Raw genomic sequence first — 12,181 nt, 5'->3', positions numbered from 1 at the left:
ATTTGATCTAGGATCAACTAGGCGATATTGACTTGAATAGATATTACGGTAAGTTTATTAAATCTAAGTCAAAGTTCAATATCGGTCCCTTCCGATGCATACTCCATGCATCCAACCTGAGCTTTACTTTAACCAATGCTCTGGAAAGAACATAGCATTTCTCCAAATGCAAGTAAACTCTGTTGTAGATTATCGTATCAGTAAAACCCTGTATCTGATAAATCTAGGAAACTTTATTCACATAGTCATGTTTACTTTCCAATGTGTTGACAACATAATAAACAGGATCAAGTATGTGAAAAGGGTTTCAGATGAATTTATAAATCAAATAGACAAGCAATTGATAACATGAACCAAAACATACACAAATGAATGAAAAATACTTCTGTTTCTTTGTTGATGTTGAATAAAATGGATTACATTGACATGGAGTTTTATTTAGGGCATAAAACCCAACAGTGAATTTGAAATTTAAAATAATTTCAATAAATTAAAACTTTCAGCACAAAATTATGCAATTAATCAAATTAATCAAGTAAATGCAAATATTATGATAAGAAAATATACTGAGAAAATAATCAAGCTTGTAAAGTAAAGAGTTTAAGGGTAAGAAATTACAAACTCTCGATTTTTACAAGGTTCGGTAAAACAAAACCACCTACATCATTCGTCTTCAAAGCTATGGATCTAGCTTCGAGTTTCATTATCGAGCCAAGTTAACAGACTTGACTAACCCTTACAACTGAGAATTATTCACCAAAGTGTTTTCAAACCTCTTACAATAGTTTTGCACCGCCAAGGACTATCAACCTTAATCTTAAATTGTTGTAGTGTCGCTCTACTATAAACGGGTTGTTTACAATACCGGTCCCAACATCACCTCAACACAATAGGGAAATGTATTTTTAGAAATTTTTACACCAAAAATCTGTTTTGCACATTTTATTACTGTTTTACTCCTACACGCCTACATCAACATTTTTACTTACCATCTTTATTTTATTACAATAATACCACTTACACACCATTCTCATGCACAGACACATGTGTCATCCCCATCACACATCAATCAACTTCCACTCTCTTCTTTCTCTTTTTTTCTTTTCTATCACACATCAATCAACTTCCACTCTCTTCTTTCTCTTTTTTCCTTTTCTTTTCATTTGATTTTGGATTTTCTTTCAGTTTTTTTTTTGTTTGGAAGATCAATAACCTCCATTGTTGAAGCATAACTACTCATTATTCATCACAATTTTTTCTCTCTCATTTTTTGTTCTTCCAAAAAATTTCAACTCTCACTCAACCCACGATTTCTCAAGTTTTTTTCCCTCTCAGTTTATTCTTGTTTCAAATTTCTTTATAAAATGGTCATCACTCGTTCATCCTCATCTCTTTCCCCAGTTCAGAAAAAAAAAATCGAAAATGGGCTTGAAATCTTTGGCTAACAAAGCAAAGGGTAAACGTCCGATTGTTGAAGAGAAGAAATCGAAGCTCAATGTGGAGGAGCAAATGGTTGAAGAAATTTCTAGTGAAAAAGCTAGTGCCTCTGCCGAAGTTTGAACAGAGGTTGGTTTTCAGTTTCATTTTCGTTTCCCCCCATTTTAAACATTTTCTTGTATTTCCATTTCATCGTTTTGGTTTTTTCTGGTTTGTGATATTTTAGGTTTTTCATTTTAAAATTTCGTTTGGTTTTCTTTGGATTTTTAGGACTTTATTTTTGTTTAATCAATTTTATTTTGTTCTTGGGTTTGGCATTTTAGTTTGTTTCTTATTATTTTCGTTCCATTTTTGTTGTGTTTTATGTTCTGTTTGTGTTTCTAGTTTTTTTTAGATATTTTGAAACATTTGTTTTTGTTTTAGTGTCTCTAATCAGTGGGTTTTAGTTTTTTTTTTTCTAGTTTTTTAATAGTTTAATATGTTTATGTATGATGTGTTTTGGGAATATTATTAGGTATAGTTGTTTGCTGTTCTTTTTTAGGTAACAATTCGATTTAGATGTTTGTAGTTTATATTCGTAGAGTTGTTTCTGCTTGTCAGTTTGTTTTTAGTTTTTTTATAGTTTTATTATAGTTTGTATACTTGTTTATTTACAATTTATATTTATTGCTGTTAATAAACTATAATAAAACTAAAATGAAACTATTAAGAAACGTTTAAATTTATTTCAGAAACTAACTATTTCTCAAAGTGTTTTCTCCTTTTCTTATTTCCAAAATAAATTCTTGCAAACAATTGAATTAAACTAATATAAAATAATGATGCAACTGTAAATCAACTTGAAAAACCACAACACTTAATTCAATTTAATATAGTTGTGGTCATTGTGCTTTTTCATCAGTTTTATTTGAATCAGATCAATTGAATTAATAGTTGTATTTTTCTCGCTTTGGTTTCATTTTGGTTGTTTTGCAGTTTTGAAACGAGCGCGTATTTTCATCTTCATGGTTCGCTCTGTACAGCTGAAGGCTTAGTGCATGTGGTATTTTTGTAAATATTTGTATGTGGACTGTATAAATGTTTAATGGGCCGGCCCAAAGTATTTTTGTAATTTTTTTTCCTTTTTTGTATTTTTTTGTTTTTTTCCCATGTATTTATGATTACAAGCAAAATTACCCTAGAATTGTGATAATAGAACCTAGAGTGATTAACAAGCACACTGAGAATAAATAAATACAAATTTTGACACAAAGTGTGTGAAAAGTGTTTTGTTAGATTTTAAACTTGGGAGATCTTAAAATCACTTGAATGTGTTTGGTATATGAAAATGCTCAACCAACAAATTATTTTTAGTGGAAAACGAGTTTATATAGTATGTGAATGAAAAGTAGTCATTGATAGTTGTTAGCACAATTTTCTAGGCATATTATGTCGTGATCTAAAATTTTGGATAGGAACCAGAATTTCGGATGGCTAACAGGGGTAAATTTCCATTTCTGGGCACTAAAACGCTTACAACTTCTAGCTCGTATATCCGATTTCAAAAATTCTAATTGAATTCTCTTATTTTACTGATATGTGATCTTAAAAATCAATTTAAAAAATTTCGATATCATTTTTGTGATATAACTTGTCACATAAGTTAGTGAGCCAAATTTCATACTTAGAAAATTTTCAGTGTGGACTTGTAAATCACTGTACAAGACTAGGAAATGTAAAAGAAAAAAAAACTTCATGAAGTCTTGTCTTGAGTTCTCTGAGTCTTGGAGTCCACTTCAGGTAACTTTTGAAAGTTTTGGTAAAACTACCATTTTACCCTTAGAATTAATTTTGCCTTAAAATGCTTAATTATTTTTAATTTATGCTACAAAATTAACAAATCATTAGTGACAAATAAGAATCAAATATTTTTTAATCATCGAAATAAGGAGACTTGAGAGTTTAGGTCAACAACTTAACTCGTGGACAAAAATCTATCGTGTCAAATATTTTAGTACTCTCCCCTTTATTGCCTCTGTTGTGGCAAAAGGTATTATGGCTACTAGAGAATTTATCCATGGAGTGTTGCTATTTAATTAGAAATGGAAGATTCGTTCATTGTGGAATATCCCATGGATCCCTTGGTTGGGTTGGGATCGATATTGTGCTAGCTTCAACCCACGAATATGAATTCTTGGTCAAATGCTACAGAGATCCTTGCTCAATGTGGATGGCTCCTGGAATCATCATGCTCTCAAGGAATGGTTTATCCCTAGCCTCGGTACTTCTCTAAACCTTTTACAACAATCACCAACTACTTTTTATGATAAATTCATATAGAAAGATGTCACAGTTGGTGATTTCTCTTTGAAAAGGGCTTATATGAGCCTAATCAATAATCGATGGTCAAGGGAGAATAACTTTCAAAAAACTCTCTAGGCAGCTAAGGTCCATGAGAGAATTCGCTTCTTCCTTTGGAAACTTGCTCGTGATATTTCTCCCTTATGGGAAAAAACTGGATTAACCTTTTTGGGGGAGATGTTAAGTGTATCCTTTGTAATGCGGCCCAAGACAACTATGATCCTTTATTCTTCTCATGTCCCATGGCAAGACAATTCATTAGCTCTTGGAATATTAGAAGTGGTGCATTGCACTTTAATGACTATAAGGAGGTGGTGAATTGGATCCTCAACCCAAATTTCTTAACTGATAGAGTGCATAATGACAAGATCAAGTTCACTCAATTTGCTAGCATTCTTTACTCCACTCTTTGGATGGGTCGTAATAAAGCCTATCATGAAAGTACCAAATGGACTTGTCATTCTATTTCAAACTTGATTTCTACAGGGGTCCATGAATCAAATAAGTCTTTTGTTGATAATTCTCTCGAGTCTTTGCTCATTAATATTGTTCGCTTTGAACCTTCCCATCTTACATCTAGCCATTATGTGTATGTTGATGCGACTGTAAGGGGCATGCTCAGTATTGGGGCTGCTATTTTTTTGGAATGGAGGAGCTTTGTCATTTAGTCTTTTCACTTCTAAGGCTAGTATTACACCCCCTCCCCCGGGCTCTCTTGGCTGTTGTTAAGCAGTGTCTTCTCCTTGGCTGGACTTCAGTCACTTTCTTCTTTGATTGTCAAGTTTTAATTAGAGTTGTTGAAATAAAAAAAGTTATTGTGTGGACATAGTTTGTCACTTTTGCCGAACTTTTGGCTTCTATTAATGATTTATCTTTGATTTGGGTTCCTCGCCTTAGGAATGAAACAGCTCATAGACTTGCTTCTTGGGCTGCTTCCAAGAACAAAATTGGGACCTATTAGTATTGGGAAGGTAAATCTCTTTGTATCTACCATCCTCTCTTTTGCCTAGTTTATATATATTTTATCTTAGTGAAAAAAAAAAAAATTAAACTATGAAGCCAAACAAACAACCCAATATGTTTATATTAAATTTATATATTTAGAATTATTAGTAGTTGATGTTTACAAATATATATATATATATATATATACTAGTATATTGTTACGTGCGATGCACGTATGCTATGTTTTATATTAAGTATTATATTATGAGTTCGGAAGAAAATAAATGAATCAAAAATAAATAATATTTAATTTAGAGAGATTTGAATAATAAATTTAAATTAAACTTTTATGTCTAGTATAATGGAGTTTAAATTAAACTACAAATGTTAGTAAAAACATATTGGAAACAATAATAATAAGGTTATAATATATGTTGCATTTGTTCCAATTCTTAAAATAATAGCAGAAGAACATCTTTGACCTGGAAAAACAAATATTACAAAATTAAGAATAACTAACACTTGAAGGAACATTCTCACTACCAAGAAGAAATCTTAGATATATATTACAAATATTACAAAATTAAGAATAACTAACACTTGAAGGAACATTCTCACTACCAAGGAGAAATCTTAGATATGGAATCAAAAACAGAGCAAAATCAAAATTAATGTGTACAAGTATTATAAAGCCAGCGTCACTCAAAATAGCACAACAAAAGTAACAAAGAAGTATTAAATGTGTAAATTTTACCAAAAGCAATGAGAATTAACAACTGATGATTGCATTCTGTTTCAGTAGGTGAAATTGAGACAGAGACTTTTGTTGTGTTTGCCTGTATGGGTTAATCGTAAAGATTGTTTAATTTTTTGAGTTTAATTATTGGGTTTATTTTTTAAAATTTGAATAAACCAGTGTAAAAAAATTTCAAAAATTGTAGTTTGTTAGAGAGATATGTAAGTTAATCGTAAATATTATTTAATTTTTTGGTTTAATTATTGGGTTCAAAAATGGTAAGATATGTGGGTAAGATATTTTTTTTTAATTTAAAAAAAGATTGTTTAATTTTGTGGGTTTAATTATTGGGTTTATTTTTTAAAATTTGAATGAACCAGTGTAAAAAAATTTCAGTTTGTTAGAGAGATATGTAAGTTAATCGTAAATATTATTTAATTATTGGGTTCAAAAATGGTAGGATTTGTTAGAGAGATATGTGGGTAAGATATATTTTTTTTTAATTTAAAAAAAGATTGTTTAATTTTTTTGGGTTTAATTATTGGGTTTATTTATTTGTTAACGTTTAACGTTAACCGTCTGTTAAGTTAAGTTAAGGCTAAATAAAAAAAAGAATCGTTAAACCAAGAATTAACGTTAGATAGACACTTTTAATATATAATGAAATGATATATATATAAATATATAAAAATATAAATATATAAAGTAAAAGACAAAGGTAAATAGTTCTAATAATTAAAACAAAAATATCGAAATTGAAATTTATTATTTTATTTCTGGCTAATAAAAAAGGAAAAAGTTGTAATTGGGTTGGGTTCGTTATAAATACTCACTCAACATGAACATGTACAGTTGAATCAACATCCAGCATCCTCATTTTGTAAACAGCAAACATGAAAATTTAATTATAATTTATATTATAGATCAATGGACATTATGCGCACCAGGGTAATTCCAACCTTGAAGAGTTACTCGAGGAGTGACACCAGGAGGCACTTCAAAAGTGAGCTTGACTGGCAAACCCTCTCCTGGCACCAGTGAGAAATAGTTGTCCGAATAATGCACAGGAAGAATTCTTGTGTCTTCTCCTTCTTTGTGCTGTGTCACCGAAGCATGAACCGAAAAATGAAGAAAGAAAGCAACACCTTCTTCAGAACCATTCATGTTCATTTCGGTAACCTTGAAACCATCTTGTTCTTTGGAGAAACGCCTGAAAAGCTTATGAACTAAACCAACAGCTTCACTTTCATTTGGTTTTTCACATGTTGATTCCAGCGAGGAAGAATCAAAATCATTGTCACTTTGCATTGAGGTAAAATTGTTTGCCAAGGTTAAAGTTTGAGACTCTGGCTTCTTCGATTTATTTTTGACATACATATGGACTTCATACGTTGAGCCTTTGATGAAAATCTCGGATGTAATCTTGAGGGGTATTTTCTTCTTCTTGTATGACTCTAAAAGCTTATAATCACCACCTGATAAATGCAACCAGTAAAAATTCCTAGATAAGATGCGATTGTCAGACATGTAATACAGCTTGAGAAGAAGAAAGTAGACTGGCTTTGGGTTTTTGGACTTAGGATATTTCATCTCTACAATGGATACTGTCTTTTTTGACGGCACAGAGAGCTTTTCAAAAGTTTTGTAGTATGGACATGTTCCTTCCAGGTCCCAAACTGAGGCTTCTATGGCTACATTAGATAGTTCCTCTGACGTAGTATTAACAATCTGTTCAAAGCAGGAAGAGAAAATTACTATCTTTTAACACCATTTGCACCACGTTATTTGCTTCAAATCCTAAGGCATTAAGTATAACACCAATTAAATTGCTATAACTGAATATTTTACCTCAAGAAAAAATGTAGCCAAATTAAGCTGGACATGGACTGGCTCTGCGGCTGAGCGGCATCCATAAAAACCTGCTGTCTGCTCTAGAAGATGGTCATAAAATTGACCTCTGAGACCTGTCCAAGGGTTTTGTGTCTTCCAAATCAAGACACCCGTGTATTTACTCCACATCTGCGAAGTCCAGCCCTCTAGTAGAGCTTTATATTGAATGTAATTAACAAGTTGAGCCTGCAACATCATTGTAATATGTCAATGGGTCAAATGAGATTATCTAAATCTCAAGTTATGCCTGAATATGCAAAACATGTGATCTACCTTTAAGCAAAAATCATCAAGATCCTTTGGAGATCCATAAAGTTGAATCTGATCATGAACCTTCCCTGGTTTTGAGTAGGGAATGTATTTATGGTAGTCCCATATCGGGTTTGGAACTTCTTCTATAAAACCACCAGAAACCTTCCTAAATAATGGAATCGTCCATCCTTCTGGAGGCATAGTTGCTCTGATGGTAGCTGCAACAGGCATGCCTACAGAACCAACCTCTGGATTAAATCCATACTTGTAATAATCAGTTTTGAAGAAGGCTTCAGGATACTGGATTTCGTAAGGACCATCAGTGAAGCCCCCCTTTCCATTTGCAAATCCATCCCACAATGATCCCTTGATGTAAATACGTGTACCATCAAGATATTGGCTTGGATCCTTCATTTCAACTGATAAACCTGTAGCAGACTTGCCATCTTCATTCAATTCGTTGTAAAATAAAGGATGAAGTATGAGGTCCTTTTTCAAAGCTGTGTTGATGCCTTCTGGGGGAATTTGTTCATTTCCCCCCACCCAAAGGGCAAGACTAGGATGGTTCCTTAGAAGCTTAACAGTGTCTCTGGCACACAACATGAAAAGATCATGGTCCAAGGGACCATCAGGATTTGATACTGGGACACCTCGTCCATCAACATCCCCAGTAATCCAAAACTCTTGCCATACCTAAAAACTTATACAATCACCCCTATGAGCATATTATACACTATACGTAAACCACAATTATATGAGGAAATTTCACATGCCATTATGGAAATAGAAACTTCAGTTCAACTTTGGTTTTCAGCCTAATGTAGGCTGTAACTATATTAACAAGCTTTGAACAATATTAATCAGTACAGAAAACTATAACCACTTGGAAGAATCAACTTGAAAGTTTGTTTTTTCTCAAAAAAAAAAAAAAAAAAAAAAAAAAAAAAAAAAAAACTTTAAAGTTTGTTTTAAAATTAGGAAGAGTAAACTTAAACTTGAAACATAATATAACATCATCTAGACATTAGAATTAGAGATCACAATGCATGGACAAAGCAAGAGCAGGGCATAAAGGAGGTAAATTACCAGCAGACCATAAAGATCACAGTAATAATAGAATTCAGGTCTTTCTGCCAATCCACCACCCCAACAACGGATCATGTTAAAATTCATGTCTGCATGGAACTTGATATCTGTACTGTAGCGCTTTTTTGAAAGCCGAAGTAATCCATCCGACAATATCCAATTACCTCCACGTATGAAAATAGGCTGCCCATTGACCTTGAACAGCCTACACACCAAAAAACATTCAGTTATACAAATGCTAAAGAACTTCTGTTCTACACCAACAGTGTTGGTTATGAATACATTGAAAGTACCGAAATCATAAGATAGCTAGAACACACCTTCCGCCTGTAGCTTTATCAATATGGCTCTCAATTTTGCGGAACCCAAATAGCTGACGCCATGAATCAGACTCTCCATATCCTTTTACTTCAATTGTAATAACAACATTGTACAGGGATTGTTTTCCCATACCATTGGGCCACCATAAATTAGGCTTGTAAAAAAAGAGCTGCCAATTGCACTAATTAGCACTTGAACAGAAATTTGAAAGCCAGATTTATAAATTCTTTAACCAAAAAACACAAGATAAACCAAAATCACAGCAACTTTTTATTCTGAGACTATCTTACAACTAAATAAGATGCAGCACACCAGGTTATTACTGACCTGGGGAAATGTATACTGCACCCGTGATCCCGCGGGGATTGACAAATGTCGCGTCTGTAGATGCTCCACCAAACACATGTTACCTTCAAGCTCTGTTGTCACTTGGATATTTAAAGAGCACTCTGCAACCCAGGCACTTCTATTTACCAACTCAGTTGTAGTATGTAAATATACTCTCTTGTAATTGTCATGAAATGTTGAAACCAAGTGAGGATCAACTATTTTCACTGGCTGCATAAAATGATGGTAAGTTTATTATTAAAATGTTAAAGTTGATAGCATAATCATGATAATACTGGCATAAAGGACCAAGAATATCATGAACGATATGTGCATGTGCAAGAAGAAGAAAAAAATCTAATTTGCATGCCATGTGATCACAACTCACCCCTGTAACATAAAAAGAAACCTCATCCCATATGCCAGTGTTCCTATCCCTGTAGTAATGACCAAAAGGAAAGCATTATATATTCATCTCTTCATTATCTCCATGCTGATAGGGCAGAAGTACAAATGAGAACACCGATGGACAAGCATTTATCCCTTTCAGTTAGCAATCTTACAACAAAACTGAGATAACAATGCAGAGACATTTGCCATATTTCACAAGATGGAAAATATATGACAATTGACAATAACATTAGACGTGAAAAAAATGATCTTCAATTGTAGTAGATAGTCACCTTATAGGAGCTATCCAATCCCAACCTTCCACATATTGTGTAGCAACATCTTTTCCGATCTAACATGAAATTAAATAAAAAAAATTATTCGTTTGCACATTAATTAACAATAAAATTCATCAAAACACCATCCAACTTGACCTAGACACAATATCTTAAAGAATTTCTGAAAAAAGTTTATTGAGTAATATAAGATAATATTTTCAGGGAAGAAAAATAATAAGACCAATGTAAAGTAACTAGTTTGTTGTCCGTTAGTATAATATACCTCGTGATCACCACCTTGGCCCCCCTTTGGAGGAATACGCCCAGGATGATCTGGAGGGTGAACAATAACAGCAAGCAAATTCTGACCACCCTCAGAATGCACAATATCTGTGACATCAAGAGAATGCCTTCTAAACATCCCTTTGGGGAGGACCTTTTTGTGCCCATTTAAATATACCTCTGCCGAGTAATTGATTGCACGGAAATTCAAATCCAGGTGCTGAGAACCTGACTAGAATATGAGAGCAAGCAGAAGAAAAAGGACTTATGAATAAGATAAGAACACCATATATTACACAGAACAAAGTAATTCTTTAGTGAGAATATGTCAAATTCAAATAATCTTATATGAGCAACTGTAAATAAACAGGTTTGTTTGCCAGCATTTTACACCCAGAACTGAACCAATAGCAAAACCTTAAAATAACAACATTGTATAGTGAAATTCCATTGTGTTAATGGCCCATACAGAAATCACACAATATTATGAGAGTGACACTCAAGGATCATTTGAACTGTGTAAATATGTCACATACCAGCTTAGATTGAAATGTAGTAAAGAACCAGAACGTGTAGTGTTCCCTTCCAGAGTCAGCAATGTCTATAATTGTCTCATTTTCCAGTCCATAGAACGGATCGGGGACAACTTTGTTCTTCACTAAGGTTCCCAAAACACTGCCAATTAAATCACTATTAATTGCGATCCTAAAAAATTTTACTCCGCAGCTGATAATTTATATATATATATATATATATATATATATATATATATAAAAAATCCAATCCCAACACATATAGAACAATGCTTATTTTTTAATTAAAAAACATTAAATAATCAAATAAAGTTCAAGCAATAATTTAAAAACACAACACAACACAACCCAATCATATAATCATATATTAAAAAACTCGATATCAAACAAAGTACAAAACAAAAAGGTATGATTTTTTTAAGCTAAAACCGAGATATAAAATCCAAAGAAGTGAATCGCACATGACATTGACCCAAAAGTTAAGTCAAATGACTGGCAAACTTCAGAACCAAGAAAAAAAAAACACAAAATCATACAAAATACTCAGTTCAAGAGAGGGAGATTACGTTCCGGGGACTTCGGCGTCGATCCAAGGCGAATTAGGGCCTTTGGAAGGAGGATGTGTGGTGGTGAGTTGAGTCCCAGTGAGGTCAACCTCAGTAGACCTGGCGGCGAGCCACCCAGAGTCAAGCTTCGTCTTCCCTACGGTCGCCATTAAAGATTAAACCCTAGAGGTGGACCAGGTCTGACTAGTTTGGTGTTGAGAATCAGATCCTACTATTATTGTCACTCTCCGTGACTGTTTGTCGGTGTGAGTTAGTGAGTCAGAGCGAGAAAATCGCCTCGGACAGGATGATAAAACTTAAGAACCATTTATATATTGGGTTAAAGAATTATTTTAATGCGTTGATTTCTATATGATTCAGTTATAACAGTTGCTGTGTTTTTAGTTTTACCGCTTAACCAAAACGCGTCGTCGTTTAATATATTGATGGTGGGGTATCATTTTCCTTTTTCTCCATGTACTCTACTACTACTACCAGCAGATTTAGAAAGGGAAATTTGATTTTCTATACTTAAAAAACTTTAATATTTTATTCTTAAACCAATACATTTCAAACTAAAAAATATATGACACTTTTATCTAAAACCCAAAAATACCCCTCTCATAACTCAGCTCCATTTTTTCCCAACCCGCATATGCATCGGACCCCCCCCATTGGGCCCCATCGGACCTCCCATCGGACTCCATCGGGCCCCATCGGACCCCAACCATCGGGCCCCATCGGACCCCAACCATCGGACCCCAACCCAATTTTTTTCCAACTCGCAAGCATCGGACCCCATCGGACCCCAACCCAATT

The 12,181-nt window shown here is 33.5% G+C and overlaps 1 protein-coding gene across 1 annotated transcript; it reads right to left on the bottom strand.

Moving 5' to 3' along the window:
• Positions 1 to 6,205: 6,205 nt before the first annotated feature.
• Positions 6,206 to 11,769, bottom strand: LOC115718737 (mannosylglycoprotein endo-beta-mannosidase). The gene is made up of 11 exons (XM_030647559.2): positions 11,384 to 11,769; positions 10,821 to 10,959; positions 10,286 to 10,516; positions 10,018 to 10,076; positions 9,723 to 9,771; positions 9,335 to 9,565; positions 9,007 to 9,176; positions 8,687 to 8,891; positions 7,622 to 8,293; positions 7,307 to 7,534; positions 6,206 to 7,186 (listed from the first exon to the last, which is right to left on the bottom strand). Exons 1-11 carry the CDS (start codon positions 11,530 to 11,532, stop codon positions 6,383 to 6,385), a joined length of 2,937 nt encoding a protein of 978 aa, XP_030503419.2. The 5' UTR covers positions 11,533 to 11,769; the 3' UTR covers positions 6,206 to 6,382.
• Positions 11,770 to 12,181: the final 412 nt, after the last annotated feature.

Source organism: Cannabis sativa, chromosome 2, assembly GCF_029168945.1.
Source record: "Cannabis sativa cultivar Pink pepper isolate KNU-18-1 chromosome 2, ASM2916894v1, whole genome shotgun sequence".
Classification (NCBI taxonomy): Eukaryota; Viridiplantae; Streptophyta; class Magnoliopsida; order Rosales; family Cannabaceae; genus Cannabis; species Cannabis sativa.
This window is presented reverse-complemented; position numbering and strand designations above follow the sequence as displayed.